We start from the raw sequence: 27,573 nt of genomic DNA, 5'->3' as shown, positions 1-27,573 counted from the left end.
ATGTTTCCTACACTGACATCAAAGCTGATATCTAGTAAGCTATCAAAATCAGTGTTCCATTTATTGACATCTAAGTCTATATATGATTCCCTGAAGCCTTCAAAATTGTCAATCTCATCATCTAAACTTTTCAGAAACTACCGAATGAAATCTGCAGTGATCAGGATGTTAAACAGCAATCAAGTGGTCTGACATCATTATAATTTATCTCAGTGCCTATAATTTGTAATAAAGTGTGTTCCCCAAAGGTGGTGCTAGGAAAAGCAGCTAAAATGGCTGCTATTTACTGCATACTATGAAATGTGCATCTGTGCATATAGTTCAAAGGCATCCAAATGTTTGTATCCAAATCAAATGGAGGCATCAAAAGGTGCTTCCATTGGAATGCAATAGAGGCAACCATTAGTGCTTAAAGAAGAGGACAGAACATGCTCACATCAGACCTACTTTTTTCTTTACTTCTTCTGTCCCTTATTCTTTCTTTGATTCTTTCCTTGTTCAACTTTCTTTCCATTTTTGCTTTCTTCTTAAGTTCTTCATCCTCCTGAATAGATAAATGTAACCCATGTTAATCCACAAATCTCTTTCAATTTACACAAAATTTTATTTGTTTTTTTCAAACACACATACCCTTATTGTAGCCCAGAAAGTCCAAAAGTTCAAAAATGTGCAAAAAAATGCACAAAATCCTATATCTACAAACATGTCTATAAAATTTATTTTTGTCCATATCAAATTCATGCTAACAAGATTCTTAACAAAGACAGTTGAATATACATCAATAAATAGACTGGCATGGAAGCATTAGGGGCATGAGACATATGCAGAATATTAAGTACAAAGAAAGTCCAGCGATGGCTATCCCAAATTTGCCATCCTATTTCAAACACTTGATTATTTCTTAAGTAAAAAAATATAGTTCCAATATAAGTAAAACAAAATAGTTCCAATATTGAGTAAAACAATACAGTTCCAATATTAAGTAAAACAATATAGTTCCAATATTATTGCTGTGCTACATTTTCTAGATATATTTTCAAATCAGGATGCAAGGAGATTTCATTTTCAAATCAGGATGCAAAAAGATTTCATTTTCAAATCAGGATGTAAGGAGAGTTCATTTTTCAAATCAGGATGCAAAGAGATTTCATTTTCAAATAAGGATGCAAAGAGATTTCATTTTCAAATCAGGATGCAAGGAGATTTCATTTTTAAATCAGGATGCAAAAAGATTTCATTTTTAAATCAGGATGCAAAAAGATTTCAGTTATAAATCAGGATGCAAAAAGATTTCATTTTCAAATCAGGATGCAAAAAGATTTCATTTTCAAATCAGGATGCAAAGAGATTTCATTTTCAAATAACAAAAAACATGATATTCATTGCATTCCTATTAGTTTAAGTACTGGTATGTAAATTTGCATGAACTTACAAGGAAATGTTTGTAAAGCAGTGATTTTAAAGTACAGTAAGCCTAAATAATTCTTAGGCTACTAGTAAGTAGCAAAGAAAATGTACAGATTATAGGTCCATTTACAAATTTAATTGAGTTCTGTTTGGCCAAAATACAGATGATTTCTGTATGAACATCTACAAACACTGGTGCTTGTGACATACAAAACAAAAGTATACATATTCAGTAACTGTAATAAAATCAATTTGCAACTACATGCAAATAATGATTAAAAATGATTTGAGTCCACTTATAAGTTATCTCCCTTCCAACTATTACTGAATACAGCACTTTAATACATAAGCAATGAAAATCACATCCACCAGAAAAATAAACAACATAACACACTGTCTATTGAAATAAAATGTACAGATAAAAATGGACGTAATTCTATCCAAAATGATCACAACACAAGTCTCATAAGAGGCACATCCAAATCTATAAAATAATGTTTACATCACATCACAGCAGATTACATAAAATGGTCCTTGTGTTACAAAAGAGGGTTTTAACTCTATCCAAAATGAATTAGACAAAACTGAAGACAAGGCACATCCAGGTCAATTAAACAATGTACACATAAAAAACTGCAGCAGAATATGTTAAATAGTTCTTGAGCTTTGCTTATTACAAACAACACCTTGTGAGAAGATATGCAGTTGATCAACAAGGTCCATAACTCTGTCCAATATGTAGTAGATGAGACAAAACACACAAAAGGTACATTTAGGTCTAAGAAACAATGTTTTTATGAAATTACATCAGATTACATTAAAAGGGCTCTTGTGCCATTCTGGTTACAATGGTTTTCAGAATAAGGGCAATAACTCCAGCCAAACTGGACCTGTGCCAATTGTGCCATTCTGGTTACATTGGTTTTCAGAATAAGGGCAATAACTCCAGCCAAACTGGACCTGTGCCAATTGTGCCATTCAGGTTACAATGGTTTTCAGAATAAGGGCAATAACTCCAGCCAAACTGGACCTGAAAAGGCAACTCCTTCAAAAGACAGATCTACATGTGAACAATTCACCTATAAAATGGCACACATGTGTAAGGGTTGCAAAACTATGGTGGTTACATAAAGTGTGAATGGATGGAGAGAAGAACAAATGGATGAACAAATGGAAAAAGTGATTATTATAGGATTCCAGCATCCTGATATGAGACATTTATAAAGTTTAATCTGTCTAATATCTCCATGGAATAAAAATGTTACCCCATGCACTGTATTGTCTTATTTCATTCACATTTAAAGTGACAGAGTGAAATTTTACAATCAAACATACAATGTAAAGTGAATTGTGAATCTTTTTCAGGTGAAAAGTATGCTGTAGAATACAAGAAACTCATTTTCAATGGCTGTAGAGTTATAAAGTGTTTAAAATCAATAATAAAAGAAAAGAAAGATTTTTTCATTCCAAAATAAATTGAGTCATGAGTAAACCTACAAGTACAGCCCTCAGGAATCCAGACTGAAAAAGATTGTTATATAAACATCATTAGACAGTCACTTTTGTGTCTGTGTGTGTGTGTGTGTGTCAAGTTTATTCTACCCCCATAAAACTGCAATAACTCTGATGGCATATACCAATATGTTTAGACAGGGAACATGTCATTGTGGAAGCTTGTCTTTTTCTCCTCTTCTCCTTTACAGATCACAATCAAAACCTACATCACTAACTCCAGAAATAATGCAAATATATAATTTCAATTTTTTCCCCTACTCATTTTCTTTGCCATGGAGAAATTTAGCTAGCAGAATCTATATGTGTATATGTGTATTGTTATTGAAAAATCTGGACATTAGCAAATTAAATCGTAAAACATTTGTTCTTTTTTAAATTGGTGATACATGTACTTATTTTTATATACACTAATCATTTGTTAATTTTATTCTGATAACTTTTTTTCTCAAAAGTTTGGATATTTAAGTTCAGCGTCCATCTTAGCAACATAATGTATAAATATGGATTATCTGAACAAGGATTAATGTTATAAGGATTAATAGCAAGATAAATTCAAAATGAAGTGAACATTAATTAGTCATCCTAATAAGGAAGAAAATTAATGTCAAGGTCAAGATATTAATTAAGGTCACAGGAGTATGCCTAAGGTATTATACTATGTACACACATGAGATTATATTTTCTCCATAAAAATACAGGGAAGACAGTGCACTCTTCTTTTCCATACACATATATTTTAACACATTATTCATTATGCATACTTTATAGTAATATGTAACAATTTCCATTCACATATATTTTAACACATTATTCATTATGCATACTTTATAGTAATATGTAACAATTTCCATTCACATATATTTTAACACATTATTCATTATGCATACTTTATAGTAATATGTAAGAAATAATTTCCATACACATATATTTTAACACATTATTCATTATGCATACTTTATAGTAATATGTAAGAAATAATTTCCATACACATATATTTTAACACATTATTCATTATGCATACTTTATAGTAATATGTAATAAATTATTTCCATACACACATATTTTAACACATTGTTCATTATGCATACTTTATAGTAATATGTAATAAATTATTTCCATACACACATATTTTAACACATTTTTTATTATGAATACTTTATAGTAACATGTAATAGATAATTTCCATACACACTTATTTTAACACATTGTTTATTATGCATCCTTTATAGTAATATTAAATAATTTCCATACACACATATTTTAACACATTTTTTATTATGAATACTTTATAGTAATATGTAATAGATAATTTCCATACACACTTATTTTAACACATTGTTTATTATTTATCCTTTATAGTAATATTAAATAAATAATTTCCATACATGCATATTTTAACACATTGTTCATTATGCATACTTTATAGTAATATGTAATAAATTATTTCACAAAACACATATTTTAACACATTTTTATTATGAATACTTTATAGCAATATGTAATAAATAATTTCCATACACACTTATTTTAACACATTGTTTTTTATGCATACTTTATAGTAATATGAAATAAATAATTTCCATACTCATGTATTTAACACATTGTTTATTATGCATACTTTAACTTTAATATGAAATAAATAATTTCCATACACACATATTTTAACACATGTTTATTATGCATACTTTATAGTAATATGAAATAAATAATTTCCATACACACTTATTTTAACACATTGTTTATTATGCATACTTTATAGTAATATGAAATAAATAATTCTATACACATATTTTAACACATTGTTTATTATGCAGACTTAACTGTAACATGTACTAAAGATTTTCCATACAATTTCATGCATAAAAATTTTAACAAATTTTTAAATAATTTCCATATGCGCTTAATTATATGTATTGCTTATATTGCAGACTTTACATAAATATACAATATATAATTTTCATATACACTTATTTTAAAACAAACACTGCTTATCATCCTGACTTTACTGTAATATATAATAATTTATTTCCGTACACACTTATTTTAACACAGTGCTTAATATATCAACTTTATAGGTATATGTAATAATATTCATACACACTTATTTTAACACACTGCTTATTATCCAGACTTTATAGATATATGTAATAATATTTATATACACTTATTTTAATACACTGCTTATTATCCAAACTTTGTAGGTACATGTATATGTAATAATACTCATACACACTTATTTTAACACACTGCTTATTATCCAGACTTTATAGGTATATGTAATAATATTTATATACACTTATTTTAACACACTGCTTATTATCCAAACTTTATAGGTACATGTATATGTAATAATACTCATACACACTTATTTTAACACACTGCTTATTATCCAGACTTTATAGGTATATGTAATAATATTTATATACACTTATTTTAACACACTGCTTATTATCCAAACTTTATAGGTACATGTATATGTAATAATACTCATACACACTTATTTTAACACACTGCTTATTATCCAGACTTTATAGGTATATGTAATAATATTTATATACACTTATTTTAACACACTGCTTATTATCCAAACTTTATAGGTACATGTATATGTAATAATACTCATACACACTTATTTTAACACACTGCTTATTATCCAGGCTTTACAATAATATGTAAAATTCAATTTACAATAATACATTAATATAATGGCACAAAGATCAAGTTATCTGATTGGAAAAAGAGACTAAAATGCAATTTTCTAATGAAATTTGATCTTCTCTGACAAAAATCTAAATACCAGTTTATACATGTAAAAAACAATTTTTTTCTGAGGAAAATTCAAGTATGATGCAAATAAAAAAATGTGTTGTATTTGAGAGTAACTTACATTTGACATACTTCTAAATAGTATTGGACTGTCTTCTGGTCCAGGTAGTAAATCTGAAAGTAAGTGATATATATTACCTCACATTTATATGGTGAAGGTAACACAAACATACCTACCTACCATACTGATCTAAATATAATCTTATTCTAAGTCACAAAAAGAAGCAAAACAACAAATCTGAGTAAAATCAATAATATATAATTTAATTCTCTAACCTGCAAAGTGAACATTTTAGAGGAACGTAAAGAGTATTGCAAAGGTTGAAATTAAGCTTAAATGTTTTATCACAAGTCAAAAAGTATAGACTCTTCCAAATAAATTCCAATAATCCTGAATGTGCAGATGTACAAATAGTCTTGAAGTATCATACCGAATTAATCCAGGTTGTTTTTGAATGAGTCATCAATAATCCCAAAGCAGTTTTAGTCCAAAAAGTGAAAAATAAAACACTTTGTAATTCCAATAATTTATGTAAATGATTCCTCTCAAATTATACCTGGGGCCCTGAGTGGCCGAGTGGTCTAAAGCGCCCTCCGTTACGGATCACTGCCATCTCACCTCTGTCTGCGTGGGTTCGAGTCTAGGATTCAGCCAATGTGGGTATGTGAGAAAGCTTGCCAGTAGCTTCTCGTGGGTCGGTGGTTCTTCCCGGGGTTTTCCCGGGTTCTTCCTCCACCATTAATACTGGCCGCCATGCATAGCCTATTGTGTGCTGAAATATGGTGTTAAACCCAACAACAACAACAACAAATTATACCTGAACATAACTAAAAGTGATTCCAGTCAGATATTAAAATAGGAACAAACACTTTGTTGACAAAATTTCTTTTATATACATTCCCACTTGAACTATATCACAACAGCATTTTCTGAAAAAACTCAATAATCCTAATGGAAAACTACAGCAAACTGTATACATGTTTGCTTCCAGAACCTTCTAAGGTCAAAATCAAGCCAGGACTTGAAAACAAATTCAAGTAAACATCTTTTAAAAAAATGACAATAGTCAGGTAGGCACAAAATGATATGCTCATTTGCAGCCAAAGGTCAAGCACACAATACAAATTAAATATACATAACAAGTCTAAGTTCAAAAGAAAAAACGAAAGCACACATATTGCTGGTATTAAATCCAGGATTCCAGTAGACATCAGAGACAGGGATACGTACTTCTAATCCAAAAGTTATTACAATGTTTGAAGCTCAGAAGCAAAATGCTAGAGATCAGTTTGAAAAATGCTGGAGACTGGACAAAAATGGTAGACAATTCTTTCAACACCAAAGTAACAATAACATTTTCACTGAACCACTGCTAAGTGTGTAGACTATGTCTATTTCATGACTTATAAGAAACAGTATACAGTTTTTCACTGAACCAGTACTTATTGTGTAGACTCTATGTCATGACTTATAAGAAACAGTGTACAGCTTTTCACTTAACCACTGCTTATTGTGTAGACTCCATGTCATGACTTATCTGAAACAGTGTGCAGTTTTTCAGTGAACACAATATAGGAAACAGTGTGCAGTTTTTCAGTGAACACAATATAGGAAACAGTGTGCAGTTTTTCAGTGAACTCTGCTAATTGTGTAGATTCTATGTCATGACTTATAGGAAACAGTGTACAGCTTTTCACTTAACCACTGCTTACTGTGTGGACTCTATGTCATGACTTAAAGGAATCAGTGTGCAGTTTTTCAGTGAATGCAATATAGGAAACAGTGTGCAGTTTTTCAGTGAACTCTGCTAATTGTGTAGACTTTATGTCATGACTTAAAGGAAACAGTGTACAGCTTTTCACTTAACCACTGCTTATTGTGTAGACTCTATGTCATGACTTATAGGAATCAGTGTGCAGTTTTTCAGTGAACACAATATAGGAAACAGTGTACAGCTTTTCACTTAACCACTGCTTATTGTGTAGACTCTATGTCATGACTTATAGGAATCAGTGTGCAGTTTTTCAGTGAACACAATATAGGAAACAGTGTGCAGTTTTTCAGTGAACTCTGCTAATTGTGTAGACTCTATGTCATGACTTAAATGAAACAGTGTGCAGTATTTCACTGAACTCCGATAAATGTTTCTACACATCTTATTTGATGGTGATTTATTTTTTGCCACAAAAGTAGAACAATGTTATGAGATATTTAAAATCTATCCCAAACAACTTTGTTTTATCCACTGTTAAAAATACTGAAGTTAATGTCTTCCTTGCAGAAGTACTGGAGATTGGTATAAAAAAATGCAAGAGACATCAGCAAATGCATGAGATATAAAGTAGGAAAATGTTGTAATTTTCAGTCTGATGTATATGGGCATGACTTTGCATGGGAGGTCCTGGATTTGCATCCTAGTGTCAGCTATGCTTTTTATATTTTAATTTGTATGTATGTTTATAGAAGATTAGATCTGATGCCAATCAAAGTCATACTAACAGACTTATTTAAGTCACAAAGTCATACTAAAAGACCACTTGAAATTACACTCAAAGTCATTCTAATGGGCCTATTTAAATTACAAAGTCATATTAATAACCTGTTTAAGTCACAAGTCATACTAACAGGCCTTTTTAAGTCACACTCAAAGTCATACTAACAGGCCTTTTTAAGTCACACTCAAAGTCATACTAATAGGCCTATTAAGTCACACTCAAAGTCATACTAACAGGCCTATTTAAGTCACACTCAAAGTCATACTAGCAGGCCTATTTAGATCACAAAGTCATACTAACAAGCCTATTTCAGTCACACTCAAAGTCATACTAACAGGCCTATTTAAGACACAAAGTCATACTAACAGGCATATTTAAGTCAAACTTGAAGTCATACAACAGGTCTATTTAAGTCACATTCAAAGTCATACTAACAGGCCTATTTAAGTCACATTCAAAAACATACTAACAGGCCTATTTAAGTCACAAAGTCATACTAACAGGTCTATTTAAGTCACAAAGTCATACTAACAGGCCTATTTAAGTAAAAGTCATACTAACATGCCATTATAAGTCAGACTCAGTCATACTAAGGGCATGTTTAAGTCACAATCAAAGTCATATTAGCAGGCCTGTTCAAGTCACAATAAAAGTTACTAAAGGCTTGCTTAGGTTGCAAAGTCATACTAAAGGCCTGTTAAAGACACCAAGTCATATTAACAGGCCTGTTGAAGTCACACTAACAGGCCTATTTAAGTCATAATCAAAGTCATACCACAGACTCAAGTGAGTCACAATCAAAGTCATATTAACAGGACTGTTTGAGTCACAATCATTCATACTAACAGATCCATTTAAGTCACCAAGTTATTCTCACAGGTCTATTACAATCACCAAAATAAGTGAAGAAACATGATGGTAACAACTGAAACATAAAAATGTATTAAATGTTGTATTTCAATAGTTCAGTCTCTTAGCAAAATGTGTTAACATTCACCTGACTCTTTCAGTCTGTCGTTTCTGCGTTTGGAAGGTGATATGATGCCTTCTACTGCTTCTTTATCCATGGAAGCTTCACTGTTGGCTTCAATTATATTTGACGTTTTGGACCTAAAAAGAAACAAATATTCAATTAATTCAATAAATTTTATTACATATGTCATGCTTGCCAAATGGCTAGGATATTGTGTGAAATCTTTGGTTGAAAATAGGTGTGTGGGAGGAGTCACTGCATGCAGCCAAAGTCTCTGAAAATGTATACTGAATAAAAATTTATCAAGTCTTTCTAACTATTTTTAACCATATTTTCAATGTTACTTCCTCAGCATTCTTTTTATCAAACTCCTTTTTTGCTAAATGATATCACTTCAACAGCAGTTATATTTGAGAATATACCCACCCACCCCAAACACTGCCTCACTTTTTTTGGTATGGATGCATTTCAGGAAATTTGTGTTTCTACAAACATGATGGTGTTGTTGTTGTTTGGAGGGGTAGTTCAAAATCATGTCTTTCATGTGACGTGCCATGAATTGGCAGGTATGAAGGGTTTACATGTACTTACGCATGGACTATAAACAAATATGTATGACATAAACATTGTTCATAAAAATTGTGGCATAAGCAAATGCAATATTGAATGTGTTTTATAAATGGGGTTGCTGAAAATGTTCTATACTACATTTTTGACATGGCCCATCCACAATCTGGCTCGACACATTGACTATTTCGCATGACCCATAAACAATCTGGCAGGATTCATCTAGCAAATGGCATGATCCATCCACAAATTTGTTATCTGTAATAAATAATATTTCAATGGCGCAGTTTTGTTATCTGCAATAAATAATATTTCAATGGTGCTGTTTTGCAAGAAATCACCAGGCAGATATGAATGACTTCTGCATTTTTGATGTTTCAAGTCATAAGTATCATGATTTTCACTGGAGTCAAAAATGAGTCATGGGCCTCAGAAAAGTACAGATAATACCATGTATAAAAAGTAAAATAAAAATGTTAAATCTCTATAATTCAATAATTAAATCTTTCTTAGTCTTAGTCTTAATTAAATTATCAGTTTGCAGTTGGACTTGACTTATTAACGAGTATAACTGGTGCAAGTTCAGGAACAGATGATGAGCAATGTTACAATTAGGTCTCCTGCATTCAGTTGGACCCACCCCCACCCCCACCCCAATCAACAATGATGAATAAATCACTGAAACGTAAGATGATGACATGTACTGAACATGTACAACAGTGGAGCAAAAAAATAACAATAACACAAAATATAAAGATCATTCTAAAAGCTTCATTCAAATATGTAAGACATTTTCCATTAAAACGGTCAACAGATTTTACTGTTAACATGTTCAGGCAAACAGTTCCATATCCTTGCTCTAGAATACTTTAAACTATATCTAAAATGTTTATCATTGGGCTTTGGAAGTTTCAAGTGACTTTGCAAGGTTTATCTTACATTACATATATAAAGTTTTGGTCAGAAAGTTCTTTGCTGTGCTCTTGGATATTAGAGTTTACAAATCTGTATGAAAGTTCATTTCATTTCAATTACAGATGATGTTAAAAGGAACATCCAAAATGAAGTGAATACTGTTTACAATTGTCAGCTGGCTCTAGGTGCAGTTTCCACAAGGGCTTTAATTCTCATGAACAAAGGGTCACTCTTAGTGAGTGACTGATAAGCTCCCTTGATAGTGAGGATGTTCCGCTTGAAAATGGTGGATGCTAACATGTCATGAGGAGAATCCACTTGGAAATGGTGAATGCTAACAAGTCATGAGGAGAATCCACTTGGAAATGGTGGATGCTAACATGTCATGAGGAGAATTCACTTGGAAATGGCGGATGCTAACATGTCATGAGGAGAATTCACTTGGAAATGGTGGATGCTAACATGTCATGAGGAGAATCCACTTGGAAATGGTGGATGCTAACAAGTCATGAGGAGAATCCACTTGGAAATGGCAAATACTGGGATATCAGTTGAGCCCTTAATATCTGGAAAGAGATGCTTGCTAACCTTTCTTTTCAATTCCAATCTGGCCAAATAGAATCTTAAAGTCCTCACTGGACAAAGAAGTGTTTCTTCCTCATCAACATCAGAGATACAACTGAGGCTGGGGATCTCAATAAGAAGTGAGTGAAATTTGAAGGTAGCTATTTTTCACTACAAAAATAGGCTGACATAAGAGAAACAGACTGAAAATTGCTGCTGAATCATAAAAATGATCTTGTTCTACACATAAGGCATGAAGCTCATTCCTTCTTCTTGCACATGCTAAGGAGAGCTTGAAAACAGTTTTAAAGGTAAGGCTCTCAAAATCGTAATAAGCTTCACCCAATGGTTCTTAAAGTGGTTTCTGACAAAGTCCACAACATGCAAATGAGATTACATCAAGGCAGCTAAAAATACCTGATAAAATCCTCAAGACGACGATTTCAAACAGTGGCTGGACCCTTAGAGAAATTGAGCATTTTAGGCAATGCTGTCCTGTAGCCTTTTATGGTAGAAACCAAACATTCTTTCTCTTCGAAGTGGAAGAGAAGAAAGTCTGGAACTGTGATTTGAGAGAAACAGCTAGGATAAACACATTTCATCCTGCACCAAAATATTCTCCACTTTTCACTGTAGACCTTGGACATGGCCTATCTGATGGCCTGGACAATGCAGTTGACATTCTTGCTCAAACACCTGTACTGGCAGATAAATGATTGGAGATGAGCATTGCATTGGGGTGGAGAATCTGTGAGCTGTTATGGAGAAGATCCCACCCAGCCACCCGTGCTGTGAGAGCAGCTCCCTTCTCTGAAATAATGTCCTTGTCTGGTCCACAATAGATCAAGCAGACTCCAAAACCATGATCACTGAGGCCATCAGAATGAGCTGACCAGTGGAGGTCCTGACTTTATGGAGTACTTGCAGAATCATTCAGAAAGATGGGAAGGCATATGCCAAGAAATGATTATACCTTAAACTGAAGGCATACACCTCTCAGGTCCTGCAATCTGGGACTGAGGAGAAATAAAAGGAGAGATTGCTATTCAGTTTCATTGCAAGTAATTCCATCAGGTTCTCTCCCACAGTCTGAACAAGGACAGTGCTACTTATTGGTGTAAACACCATTCCACATGGAGTACTTTGCCTTCGCTTGAACAAACAGTCTTCCAAAATATTTCTGTCACCTGAGATATGCTACCAACCAATGTGTATTACTGAGAGAGGACCCACATGACTTTAAATGTAATAAAACTTCTAAAAAGATGGCTAGCTAAGCAACCACAGGGATGGGGGATGCATGGCCGGAGAGGGTTTGAGTCCTTAGGCCTCCCAACTATTTGCATAGGAAAGGGGAAGATGAGACCTGAGACCTCCTTCCTTGGGCCAGAGGGAAGCTTGAACTAGTGTTGCTCTCTTGACTGTTTAGGTTTCATTCCTATAAAGAATTCTGAGGATCAGCACACTTTCTGGCAAGTTTTGACATATCATGAGTGGACCAACAGCGCTGGTCTCTCAGGTCCTGGGATGCCATGAAAAGAATGAAACTCCTATTGAGTATCTAAGCCTCCCAGAGACTGCACCAACTAAAGTTTCTCACTGTGATCCAATAAGAGCTTCAATGTGTCCAGAGCAATGTCTGTGCAGAGTTGAAGCAGTTCCAGCAATAGCACTATGGACATTGACAAAACATGCCACGACACTTCGACAACTGCCTCCCAATGAAGTACAGCTGGAGACTAAGATTCCTCCTCCAGAAGACTAAAGGAGGATGTTGTGACAAGTATATGAGCCTTAAACTCCATTGCCTCCAGAATTTTGACTGGAAGGCAAGCCAAAATCCCAATCAAAATCCCCACTTTCGACACCTGAGGAGGGGGGCTTAAGAAGTCAAGTGGTTGAGTAAACCTCTTAAGCTCGACACTGAAACCAGCTGTTGCAGTATAGAAGGGGAACAGACCATCCCTTATTTTGACTGGTGAATTTCTGACTCTTCAAATGTCTCTAAAAAAGCTTCAGTGAGAGAGTAAATGGAGATACGGTAATGATGCAGAGCCCCAGAGACTCTCCAAACTGGAGAGGATTTTATTGTCCTCCATGCCAAAAGCTATGGACACGAATCTGGGAAAGAAGCCAGTAAACTTCTTTTACTGCCTTATGAAAATATCAGGTTAGAGGATGAAGGGAAAGATTTGCTTTCATGGGATGGTTGGAAGGGAATATAGGAAAGAGAGTATGTCAATCCAATGCCCTTCTCTAGTCAAACATATATATGCTGACTCCCTTTCTTGGGACAGACCCTGTATTGATCCCAATTTGGCACTGAGTTCATTGGTATGACCATCTGGGATCCTAGGGCATTATTATTATTTTATTATTATTACTACTATTAATTTTATTATTATTATTATTATTATTATTATTATGTTACTTTTACTCTAACAAAGAGGAAGATCCAAGGACTCAAAACAGACCCACACTCTCTTGGGATAAGGAGTGTATGGACAAGACAGCATTTCTTCCTCCCTTTGTAAATGCATCTATGCCAGCCAGGTTGCAAACAATGTCGGGCCATACACAACAGAATGGACAACTGTCCATTCAAAGGTGCCTTGTACAAGATGAACTTGTGTGGTGAATACAATGGGGTATTCTTATCTACAATTATTTGATTGCCAAAAATTTACTGCCGAATTGGTGCAATAAAATTATTTAATGCAAGAATGCAAAGTTGTACTGCCAAACATAGATAGTTTGAAAATATAGGAAAATATGGTACAATAAAATTATTTCAATGCAACAGTTTAGCAGTTTAGTTTAGTTTACTGTCAGAGGTAGTACCTATTAATTTCAAAGGAATTATCTACTGTACCTATTCATGTCAAAGGAAGTACCTATTAATGTCAAAAGAAGTACCTATTAATTATTCAAATTTCACAACTGATGAACACAACAACTTTAAATTCCAGAACCACAAAATGGGTAGTATTTCTTTAAAAATGACCCATGGGCTCTGGAAGACTCTGACCTTCATTCTAATATGTATATAATGTTATGTGTTTAGGCTCTTTAAAAGAGTAAAAAGAAAAATGTGAAGACAACAAGCTTTGTAAAATTTAACAAATAATTTATTTACCTAGAAAAACAAGGTATAAATGAGAAGAAAAAAATTTCAGTTTTGCAAATCAAATAAAAAAATAATCAAAGAATATTCCAAGACTTAAAAAATAGAAGTCCTAGTAATAAAATGTCCTAATGAAATTGAGTTCAAATCCTTATGAAATCCAAAATGAAAGGTGTTGACATATGCTGTAGTCAGTGTAGTACTGATGTGTCAACAGTTATTCCCTGAAGCAGAGAAAATAATATTCCAGTGTTTGAATTCTATAAATTTCGATAACTGTCAATGTCCAAGAAATAATTTAGAGCACAAGTATTTCCAGGGAAAAATCTCGTAGAATCCAAATAGTTTGAAGAAAAATTAAAACTTACACTCAAACTGGTCACAACAACAAAAAAAACACTTTGATGTCTCAAGTGTTAAGGTAAGAATAAAATTATTTTTCAATACATCAATATTAAATCTGGCTACTGCGCAAAACAGATGCTCAGATGTGGATCAATCTTTTGGTAAAACCAGAATTTGAAATAACTGCTACATGTTATTTGTCACATTGTTCAAGTACAGCCTGGATTTCACTTTATGAAACTACTCTAAGAAAGAAAAAAGAAAAGAAAAAAAGTTTGTTTACTTCAACTCAGTAATCAAGGTCAGGAATTAGGTCAGCATTAGTTACAAAGACTATTATCAGTGTTTATGAAAAACTAAACTGAAGTTCTGGAAAATGTAAAATCCAGTATATAAAATTACATTACAATAGCATGTAATGGAAATAAAAAATTTAAACTAACAAACAAACAACTAAATTAAATCAAATATAAATTAAATCAAATATACATAACAAGGAGGAGCTGCAGTGGCTCAGTGATTAGCCTGCTGGACTCACAACAAGAAAGGTGTGGATTTTAAATACAGCCCAGACAAGGATGGATTGCCAGCTGTGATGTGTCACTCAGCATGGTACTTTACACTCCCATTGTGTCAGCATGATATAACCTTTCATGTCTTGATATGCCACTGAACATTAATCAATCGTTTGATCGATCTAATAGATAAAACAATACTAACCTGGATAAATTACGTTTCTTCACAGGAGTTTCCTCCTCCACTGTGGGCTGGGTGACTTCATATCGCTGACTTTTCCGAGACTTCTGAGAAAGCAGACTGGCTTTACTCCCCTGTTTACTCTGTTCTTTCAAATATCCAGGGTCAGCATGGGTCACCACAAATTCAGGTTCTCCCTCCTTGAGTGATTGCAATAATTAAAAATAAATTTTAAAAATAAGGTAGTGGATTTTGTTAGCAAGGATTGCCTTGCCCTATTGTCTGCATAGTACTGGTAATTAGGACTGCCTTGCCCTATTGTCTGCATAGTAATTAGGACTGCCTTGACCTACACCCCCATTATGATGGTAGAAGAGTAAAAATGGCAGTGTGAAGTTGTGTTTTATACTAGGCTTCCATTTTCTTATGGATTAAAATAAATGCAACAAAAAGTTATATTTTCATTCATTACTGTGCACATAAAGCATGATTCAATTTACTAATAGATCAAAGGGGTAACTCAATATTATAGGTGAAGTAAGTTCCTTGTCTGAATTAGAATTTTATGTTCATTTGTTTGTTTTTGTAAACTAAATAAAGATATATGTGATAGCAACAAAATATAATTACAATTGTGCTGTCTGAAAACAAGGAGAAAATATGTGAGCTAACTTTGACATACATGCAAATGCTCCAGACCTTAAAACTTTACTTGAAGGTAAATGAATACCACAGGTGTCTATTGGCATTAATTCACATAGTCAAATGTTAGAAATCATATTTCCAACTGAGCAATGTTGCAGGGATCTATTGGCTTTAGCTCATAATTACATGTCAGAAAGCAAAGTACTGAGAATACTGATGGCTTGGATAGTTCAGATGTGTGTGCGTGTGTGTGATTTGGATTTTTAACATAGCTTTAACAATTTTTCAGTCATATTACTACGATGTCTGCAGTGTGACAGTTTATAGTGATGTCTAGCACTGGGGGATCATGCCACAGATATGTGGCATGAAGTCCCACCCAGTCACCAGGCAGACCAGTCCTAACACTAACCTCTTAATGCTGAGTGCCAAGCGAGGCAGCTGTTAGTACCATTTTTATAAGTCTTTGGTATGACTCAGCTGAGGATTGAACCCACTAGGCTACTGGAGCGGTGACAGTTCAGGTAATAATTAAACAGGGTCAAAGGTATGAACATAACTTGAGTGATACTAATAATCATGTTTCTTTTTTATGATTATAAACAAATATGAATCCCTTTGAAAATATATGTAATCTTATGTATAACTGTTTCATGTGTTTCTTTCTCTTTATCTCTAACAGGGAATAATCTTTTTTAAAAGGTCATGAAACAGTTTGCAAACATCATTTAAACATTAGCTATAATGTGTATTTTTTGTTGAAATGATTATGCATATTGCTTTAAGAGCCAACTAAAAGCAAACATCAAGAGAAGTAACCACTAATCATTCTGCTCAGGCTGAAAACATGAGTTATGTCCCTTCAATTAAGGAGCACTAAATATAAAAAGTGCCTTACTACTAGAACACAAATTTTTTTTAGTAAGAAACAACAGGCAGCATACATAGCCTTTGGGGGATAAAATCCCTACAAACCAAGAAAATTTTGAGGTATGAAGAAATATTTTCTAAGAACAAAGCAGATACGGCTGAATATTTGCTGCAATTTTCATAAGCAGATTTTGGAATATCTTATCTCAAATTCAGAGTAAATTCTCAGAAATTTTAAAAACAGGAGGCACAATTTTGCCACAAACTAAATTAAAGAAATCTCTGAAAAAAAGAAAAATAAATAAAACAAGAATGCCACATCGATGTATGCTCATAATATGTAACATGTCTAAATGGTAAACAGTCCTTATTAAGAGATCATGTAAGACCATCCTTCAGGCAGTTTATACAGCAAATTGTCTTCAGGCAGTTTATACAGCAAATTGTCTTAGGCAGTTTATACAGCAAAATGTCTTCAGGCAGTTTATACAGCAAAATGTCTTCAGGCAGTTTATACAGCAAAATGTCTTCAGGCAGTTTATATAGCAAATTGTCTTCAGGCAGTTTATACAGCAAATTGTCTTCAGGCAATTTATACAGCAAAATGTCTTCAGGCAGTTTATACAGCAAAATGTCTTCAGGCAGTTTATACAGCAAATTGTCTTCAGGCAATTTATACAGCAAATTGTCTTCAAGCAATTTATACAGCAAATTGTCTTCAAGCAATTTATACAGCAAATTGTCTTCAGGCAGTTTATACAGCAAATTGTCTTCAGGCAGTTTATACAGCAAATTGTCTTCGAAATAATTAAAAGGCAAAGATGTAAGGTATAAACAACCGTCATTTCATCTTTTACATAACTGGCTGACAATAGTTATGGTGAAGTGTCAAGTCCTTGGATGACTGCTGTGGGGGAGCCCATTTGCAAAGATAAAGTTCACCTGAAGCTGTGAAACCTTGTTTGCCCGACACACTGTCTGATGCTTGGTTATGTATGCCTGACATACTGTCTGATGCTTGACCATGTATGCCAGACACACTGTCTGATGCTTGGCCATGTATGCCATTTGAGAAAACATCTGCTAGCTACTGTTTACCCTGGACAAAGCAACAATTGTATGCAGAATGCATCGAAAACAAAAACAAAGCTGACTTAATGGCCTTACTGCTCAATGGTTCAATAAAAATATTTTTAAAGATCTGACATCTTTCACAAATGCGCAAAGTGGAGTGATTGACTACTGACATGACTGAAATGAATATCTGCAAATAGAAATATTTAACCCTTTTATTCATATAGAGAAAGACAAAGCAATAAGAATATCTTTTCTTCAAGAATACAAGATATCTTGCCATATTATTAACTAAAATAATTTTTTATTTTCATACTAAAACTAAGCAGTACTTCAAGTAATTGCTTAAGTTATTGTAAAACTTCAAGAACTACTTTTATTTTGTCAGATTGTTACAATAAAATGTGTTATAGTGCAGTTTCATTGTACAGTGTGACTTCACTATAGCACACTCTGTTATAACACGAATTTGGACAGAGCAAGATCTTGGTGTGGCTCTCAAAATTTCACATGCATGTATTTTTCTCATACACAAAAAAATATTTTTTCTTCTGAAAGTACAAAAAATAACGCAAATGTTTACTATCATTTTGGGGAAGAGATCATGTATGAAATCTCATATGAGACAATCATGCCATAGCTGCTGAAATTTTGTTTTATACATGTCTTTTTCTCATACAAAAAAATACTTTTTTCCTTTTTGAAATGACTATCAGTTTTTTTATTGATGTTATTTTTGTTTTCTAACAGGATGTGACTGATACATTAATTTTATAACATGTGATCTATACTTGAATTCATGGATTTGTCATATATGTTTACAGTACTTAATGCATTATGGACTGTACTACACGAATGTAAGTTGTCAATATGCAAGTGTATTTTAGACATGTTTTGTCTTCATTGCTATTGTTCTTTGGTACAGTAAAACCTATTATGAGAGACCACCACTAACATCATTTTCACAGTGTAAAATAAACATTGACACCTGCTGCATAGACTTTAAAACCCCTGATTACATTTTGAAAAGTGCAAGCAGTGCATGTGTTGCAGATAATAACGTGTGTGTTACAACACACTGAAAATCAAAAGAATAAAACGAAATAAAGTTTCTGAGATTTAAATAATTGTGTAAATGTGTGAAAAAAATATCTCGTAAATAGCATTTGTTTTAAAACTGTTGATCTTATATAATGTATGAATACATTTTTTGTGTAAGTTTTTTTTGTCTTTGTAAGGTTTTTATTGGTCTGGCACACAGGTTTTCATCTCAACTGGTTGACAGGTATGTAAAAGGTATGTTCAAAAAGACCAATTTCCTAGGACCAGTTTCAGAACAATTAATAGAAAAATAACCACAATCACCTCACATGTATTCCCCTCTTTATTAATTCTTGCTAAAATATTGTATGCATTCATCTGAAAACAAAATTATATAGCAGCAAAGATATCCTTACATTTGAAGATCACATGAAATTGTTTCTAATTTACTTCTTTTTCCCTTAAAACACCCTAAATTTGTTTTACTGATGTTTAAACCGTTATTTTGTGAGTGGTCTGCTCTTTTTCATTTCTTTCAGTGACAATAATTATTTTCTCCAGTGGAAAAATTTGTCTCCTTTTAGTTGGAGGTACTTCCATTGTTATTAAGGTACAAGGTGTTACAATTATTTGTGCTCATTTGTAATATTGGCTGTAAAGATGGTTTTGACTAGGATTTGGGAAAATATTAAAAATCTATACATTGCGTATTGTGTATCTAACAATTAATGAGATAAAAAAACAGCTATCTCATCCAGAATCATTCATTCAGAGACAAAAGTCAATGGCTTAATTCAAAGAAAACATACAGGAATCAACTCAATAAACAAAATGTGTAACCCATTCGCACCAACTTGTCATTGAATAGACGACAGCTTGGTGATTGGGATGTAATCACTGTAACATCTGGGTTTTAAAAAAAACAAACATCACCAGCCTTTAGCACTATCAATCAAATCCCACAATGGATTCTCACTTGCGGGTTTAATAGACAAAGACTTTATTCAGCCCCAAGCAATACAGATTAACTCTAAAGACAAAACAATATATGCAACCACTACCTTAATTTCAGCAACAAATTGGCAATTTTCGATATATACATTAGCCTGGTTTACAGACTACAATCTCTCACTATATAAAAACCAAAAGCCAGGCTCTGGTTTTTTCTGGGGGGTTTTTTGTTCTTCTTTATATGTTTGCTTTTCATCAGAACAATCTTTACTATTCAAGCGGTCACTGTTACAAATGATAACATAAAGATCAGTTGTGTCTGTCTCTGCTCTCGCAATATGGTCATTCATAGGGATACTGGGTCTTATATGTACATGTGAGTGTTATCAACGAAAAGGCTGGGAACCAGGCTAAGTGCTGGAACGATCTACATGTACTTCAGTCTGGTTTATGATGGAAAATATAAACACTGTAAGCATACCCAAAATATTTCAGATATTGGTAGCCAGTCTATTTTTTTTTTTGGGTGGGGTATAATGGTGTAAGCAGTCATTGATACAGGGATTAAATAAAGGTTGGCAGAGTTTAATACCGTTTTTGCAATGCGGTCATTTGTAACAGTGGTAAAATGCAAAATGCATTTTTGCCAAAGATACTGTGATCACTGGTTGCATTCAGCAGGTGGTCACTCATAACAGTGTGTTTATATAATAAAATCAATCCATGCATTACAATTGTGGTCAGAAATGACAGGTGGTCACTAATAGCAGAGGTCCCTCATAAGACATTTTACTGTGCATGAATTGTTTTCTTCAGCTAACTAACTTGGTTAGTTATAACATGGCTTGGTCTATAACATGGTTGGATTCTATGGACCCCAACCCCCATGCTATAATGGGGTCACACTGTACTTATTCACTAAAGTAATTCCCAATCATCAAACTGAAGTTTCAAGCATGTTGGTATATTCAAGCCTTGTAGGGTTTTAGCTCCTCCCCTTATTCCACAAAGGGAACCTTATTTTTGGACCCTCCCAATATAAATTTTCCTGCAAATATACAGGTGAATGTGCAATGATACTGTACCTCTTCCAACGATGTTTTTAGCCCCACCAGTTGCGGCTGACCCTCGATGTCTGTCTTCTGTTGTTTATGGCAACACTTGAAACAACAGCAAGCAACAACAAAGATGATAATTATCAAGACAGCAACACCTCCAGCGATTGTGGCTATCATCCATACAGCCAAGCCACCCGCCCCAGCTGTGTCACCTCCAGGGGATACAAATTTGATGTATGCTAAAAATAAAACACGATATTTAGAGAAAGAAACATCATGACCATGTACTACTGCCCATGCACGATCTTGTGGGTGATAAACTTAAATAATTTGACTTGTGGCTTTGCCACTTGCAAAATGCTGAGTGTTTCAGCCACTTGATGAAATATATGTTATTCATTCAAGCACAATATCTTCTTATTTTATGCTCAAATATATTTACAAGCAATAATTATAACAGCCTGAAGTAACAGTCTTACTAGATCCCACATATTGTGAATGGTTTCCTATTTATGTTCTGCTGTGCATATTTGCACAGATAAAAGTAACATAGCTTAAGGTAAAACAGCACATTAAATATATAAATAAACTGAAGAAAAAAGAATTTGTACCTTGCTGGATTTGAACTTGGTTCACCTGAATGCAAGGCAGCCATAAGAATATGCAACCATAAATGAATAGCTTCAAATTTCTTGGTCTTAATGTTATCCAATGGTATGCATATCTATATTTTTTGTTACTTCTGGTACATGATTTTATCTAATTTTTATAACTTTTATTCATGGCTGTAATATATACAGAATGTCTTAAGTTAAATTTTGCATACATGACTTGAGAATCTTAAAAGTTTAGTATTACATAGGATCTATAAATAGATGCTTACATATGTTTTGACAATTAATAATAATAATCTTAATAGTAAGACTTAAATAGCACCTTTGGTTTAATTTCTCATTGGCTGAAGGGATTTCAACATTTTTGGAAGAATTCAGTAACTTCCCATTGGCTGGGCCAGGTCACATGAATAAGCAAATTAGATGCAAAATGTGTAGAGTATTCTGTCACGTGGGGTCTATTACAGTCACAATAGATGGTGTACACAAAGAAAGGACTGAGAAATCAGTTTCATTCTGATTCTAGAGTCATTCACATGTCTTGTGTTCCTGTTTTAAGTCTGCAGACGTGTTTTATGTTGTACTTGGATATTATTCAAGAGGAAAAACATTTCTTTGGACTGTTCAGTGGAAATAGAAAGTGATCATTACTTGGACTATAATATTATTCTGGAACTGTTATAAATTATTCAAAGGTATGCTTGACAATGCCATCTTGACAATGCCATGGTTCTTGGAGGACCAGTACATTTCCAGTTCTTGAATTTAATTGGAAATTTTAATTCATTTAGGACTTTCATAGACCTTTATAAGTTTTATTTTTGATTCATTTCATAATACTGTAAGTTCCTATCACATTTTTTTCATTTATAACATTTATAACTGTTTGTTAAGTTTGACAAAACTTGGTTTTTCTTTGTTCTGTTACTTACTTTGTGACCATAGAGTTGTAACACCATATTTTATTGATGGGCAGTAAACAATTATTTCTTGATTCAACTCCAAATAATGATCACAGTCATTTATTTCATAATCCAGTAATTCAAAACCTAGCATAAAATAAATTGCTTTCATTCTTGTTGTACAGTAGTTCACAGCCTAACATAAAATAAATTCATTTCAATCCTGTCATACAGTAATTCACAGCCTAACATAAAATAAATTGATTTCATTCCTGTCATACAGTAATCCACAGCCTAGCATAAAATAAATTGATTTCATTCCTGTCATACAGTAATTCACAGCCTAGCATAAAATAAATTGATTTTATTCCTGTTACACAGTAATTCATGGAATAGCATAAAATAAATTGATTTCATTCCTGTTATACAATAATTCACAGCCTAGCATAAAATAAATTTATTTAATTCCTGTCATACAGTAATTCACAGCCTAGCATAAAATAAATTGATTTAATTCCTGTCATACAGTAATTTACTTAAAATGTTTATCAAGCTTTCATCTAAAACAAAAGGACTTTGGTTAGCATTGGATGCGAAATTATGAATCATATTCAGTGTTAAAAGTCATAATTTAATTTTTTTAAAGTTCTATATCTTTCCAATCAAATCAGGACAGATTCCTTATGGTGTGGAGTTTAAATATGAGTATTTCAAATCAATACAATTCCATATTTTTTTTTTGCATTTCATTGAATTAACTTAACAATAATTTTACTCTAAGGCAAGTAAGAACAAAGCTGTAAATTTGAAGCTACTGTTCATGCCTTCACCCCTCCCACATTTGACTGCAGGCCAACCTGAAGGTCACTGCTGAACTAAAGAGTTTCATAAGAGGTTGCTATGCTCCAAAAATTGGAAGCAAAAATCAATGTCAAATACCCAAAAAAGTAGTCCAAACAGTTACTGGTACCCAAAAACCTGACTTGTATCTATTTAATTACTGGTACCCGAATACCTAACTTGTTTATATTTAATAAATAGTACCTGAATACCTAACGTGTATCTATTCAATTACAGGTATTTGAATACCTAACTTGCATCCAATCAATTACTGCAAGTAACAGAATACCTGACTATTATATATTCAATAAGTAGTGCCTGAGTATTTTAACTGTATCTAATCAATTACTGGTATCTGATTAGCAAACTTGTATATACTCAGTTACTGGTATCTGAACACCCAGCCTGTATCAACTAAGTTAATGGTATCTGAATACCTAACTTGTATCTACTCAATTACTGGTAACTGAATACCAAACTTGAATCTACTCAATTCCTGGTATATGAGTACCTACTTTGGATCTACTTAATTACTGGTACCTGAGTACCTAACTTGAATCTACTTAATTAGTGGTTTATGAATACCAAATTTGAATCTACTCAATTACTGGTATCTGAGTACCTAATTTGAATCTACTCAATTGCTGGTATATGAGTACCTAACTGGAATCTACTCAATGGCTGGTAGATGAGTACCTAACTGGAATCTACTCAATTACTGGTACCTGAGTACCTAACTGGAATCTACTCAATTACTGGTATCTGAGTACCTAACTTGAATCTACTCAATTACTGGTATCTGAGTACCTAACTTGAATCTACTCAATTGCTGGTATATGAGTACCTAACTGGAATGTACTCAGTTACTGGTATATGAGTACCTAACTTGAATCTACTCAATTACTGGTATCTGAGTACCTAACCAGTATCTACTCAATTATTTAATATAACTGAATACCTAACTTTTATTTTCTCAATTAGTAAATAGTACCTGAATACCCAGCCTGTATCTACTCAATTACTGGTACCTGAATGCTAACTTAGTGGAAATGTATCAAACTTATATCAAGTAAACAAATGAGACAACATGAAGTGTTCATTTCTGGATTGATACTAACCGCTAAAAAATATCTTAGGTAATCTGTAAAAATATTTCATACAAGCCAGATAAAGTAGCTGACAGTTACCACTAGTAAAAATGCAGTCTTTCAAAAATTACCAACAGGTTTTAAAAGATTCTTGGCCTATTTCAGCAAAACATAAAGCCAAAATCAGACTAAACACAAAAATAGATTTGTAAAGTTTTAAAATATTTCACTGAAGTTCAATTGGCAAATGTATTGCATCCACTGTAGGATATAAATATATGCATGACATATATACAAGTATGACATACATAAGTATATGTGCATAAATATCATAACTATGCAAGTATGACATATACATAAATATGACATGTTCATAATTATGATATATACATAAGTATCACATATATATATACTGCATGGTTACTGGAGTAAATTCCTAATTTATTGGGAGCACTAATCAACTTCAGATTTGGTACTTTTGGCAACCACGGTTAGGACATTGTCAAACCATGAACATGGATAGTTCATGGTTTGCAAGCAAGATGATGTACCAAAATTTACAACAACATTTTTACAATTATCCATCTACATGAAATATATCTCACTAAAAGGTAAAATATTATCTCATTAATGTACTTAGCTGTCATCTGTAATATATAAAGGATTTATTGGTTAAAAACTATACATAACAGTTCCAGTTTTTACTTCATATTAAAGATAAGCTTTAAGTACCTTTCAATGATTAATAATATACATCTCTGCGAGTCTCATCTTACTGCAGTAACCTGTTTACTTTTTCCATCTAGCGATGTTCTGATGCATAATATTTACTATAATTAGGAAAATTTACAATCAGCAGTAAAGGGTGACAAATCCTTGCTGATTTGATCAAACTTACTCTCGGCTTTGGTGGAAACCACTTCCTTCAGTATAATGGCTAGCTCCTGAATATCTATTAATGCCAGTGTATTCACAGCATCTACTGCTGAAACCATGCTGCCATTGTTTTCCACTGAGTATGCAATGGAGACTGCAGAAGTACCTGCATCTTGACTGATTCTTTGCACCTGTAATAAAAAAGAGAGGTCCTAGTTTAAACAACTTTTATTGTAATTGTAACAAGGCCAGGGCTGCAGGTTAAGAATTTTGGTTAAAACATTGCAGTAAAATGCATGACCTGGATCTCAAGGTCAAAAGGCTGAATGTGTATGTCTCAGAATGAAATACCTAAGCTTCATAATGATTAGTCCAATGTAAAAACAATATCCACGAAGGAGTTTATGAAATACATGCAAAGGAAAAGACTTTAAGTGTCTGAATGGCACTTGCCATATGTTTAATAGTCCTAGTATATTGACGTTATTATGCAGAAATCACATTTTTCTGTCAGTAACAATGACCTTGACCTTAATATTCTGACCCCCAAATCAATAAGCTTCTTTCTTCCAACCAAGCTGAAATCAACCACAATGTTAGGTCTATCTCTGTGAGGTGGAACTAACATTATTGTGGAGAAACTACATTTCTTCTTTCATTCACAGTGACTATGACCTCTAACATTTTTGTACCCCAAAAGATAGATTTCTTCCTTACCCCAATTGTGAGCAACTGTGTAAACCATTTTTATTCTTTCAGTCAGTGATCTATGCCTTTGAGTTATTGACCTAAAAATCAACAGGATTCTTCCTTACCACAAGTGCATGCCAACCACAATGTTTGGTAACAGTAGAGAACTTAACTTACTGTGCTGAAATAATTTTTCTTCTCAAAGTGACTCTGACCATTGCTTTTTCAACCCCAAATTAATGGTGTTCTTGCTTACCCCAAGTGCAGTTTGATCTGCATTGATGGTGGAGAACTCAAATTACTGTGCAGAAACCATTTTTCTTCTACTAAACACAGTGTCTGTGACTTCTGACTTTTTTACACTGAAAATCAATAGGGTTCTTCCTTTACTTCAAGTGCATACCATTTGTGAAGACTGGTACTGCAATGGTGGAAAACCTAAGTTCTTCTAGCCACAGTGACATTGACCTTTGGACCCCCAAATCAACAGAGTTTTTTGTTACCCAAATTGCAAGCCATTCCAAAAGTTTGGTAGTTAACTGCATACAGTGGACAGCTCAAGCTCTTGTGCAGAAACAAAATTGGTAACAGCCTGATGTACATATATTAACAGCCAGATGGACACATATTAACAGCCATATGTACACATATTAACAGCCAGATGTACACATATTAACAGACCGATGAATACATATTAACAGCCAGATGGAAACATATTAACCGCCAGGACACATATTAACAGCCATATGTACACATATTAACAGCCAATTGGACATATATTAACAAACCAGATGGACACATATTAACAGCCAGATGGACACATATTAACAGCTAGATGGACACATATTAACAGTCAGATGGACATATATTAACAACCAGATGGACACATCAACAGCCAGATGAACACATATTAACAGCCAGATGGACACATATTAACAGCCAGATGTACACATATTAACAGCCAGATGTACACATATTAACAGCCAGATGGACACATATTAACAGCCAGATAGACACATATTAACAGCCAGATAGACATGTATTAAAAGCCAGATGGACACATATTAACAGCCAGATGGACACATATTAACAGCCAGATAGACATGTATTAACAGCCAGATGGACACATATTAACAGCCAGATAGACATGTATTAACAGCCAGATAGACACATATTAACAGCCAGATAGACATGTATTAACAGCCAGATAGACACATATTAACAGCCAGATGGACATGTATTAACAGCCAGATAGACATGTATTAACAGGCAGATGGACAAATAACATCATAATGAACTCCTTTGCTCATGTAAAGTGTGTAAAAACATGAACCAAATCCTTATGCAAATTTTCTATGACCATGGCCTTCACTCAAAGGTGAAATGGGCAAGGTTGTGTGCAAATGAATGAATTGTTTTAGCTTCATACTGATTCCACCCAAAAATGAAAGAAAATCCATCAAGGGATTTAGAATATATGACCTAATGAAATGTTT

General features: G+C 33.4%; 1 protein-coding gene across 2 annotated transcripts in view; it reads right to left on the bottom strand.

The window, feature by feature from the left end:
* The window catches only part of LOC149785617 (uncharacterized), a 92,262-nt gene that overhangs the window by 24,217 nt on the left and 40,472 nt on the right, over nucleotides 1–27,573 (bottom strand). For both annotated transcript variants that reach the window (XM_089979431.1, XM_089979430.1), the window contains 6 exons: nucleotides 25,410–25,578; nucleotides 21,095–21,306; nucleotides 15,453–15,628; nucleotides 9,242–9,354; nucleotides 5,810–5,862; nucleotides 448–544 (listed from right to left, as the gene is read on the bottom strand). In XM_089979431.1, the coding sequence (XP_089835557.1) occupies nucleotides 448–544; nucleotides 5,810–5,862; nucleotides 9,242–9,354; nucleotides 15,453–15,628; nucleotides 21,095–21,306; nucleotides 25,410–25,578 (820 nt within the window). The remainder of the gene's footprint in view (nucleotides 1–447; nucleotides 545–5,809; nucleotides 5,863–9,241; nucleotides 9,355–15,452; nucleotides 15,629–21,094; nucleotides 21,307–25,409; nucleotides 25,579–27,573) is intronic.

This window comes from Sinohyriopsis cumingii, chromosome 13 (genome assembly GCF_028554795.1).
Source record: "Sinohyriopsis cumingii isolate HCF-2022 chromosome 13, ASM2855479v2, whole genome shotgun sequence".
Lineage (NCBI taxonomy): Eukaryota > Metazoa > Mollusca > Bivalvia > Unionida > Unionidae > Sinohyriopsis > Sinohyriopsis cumingii.
The sequence above is the reverse complement of the archived record's forward strand: the minus strand, read 5'-3'. Positions and strand labels throughout refer to the sequence as shown.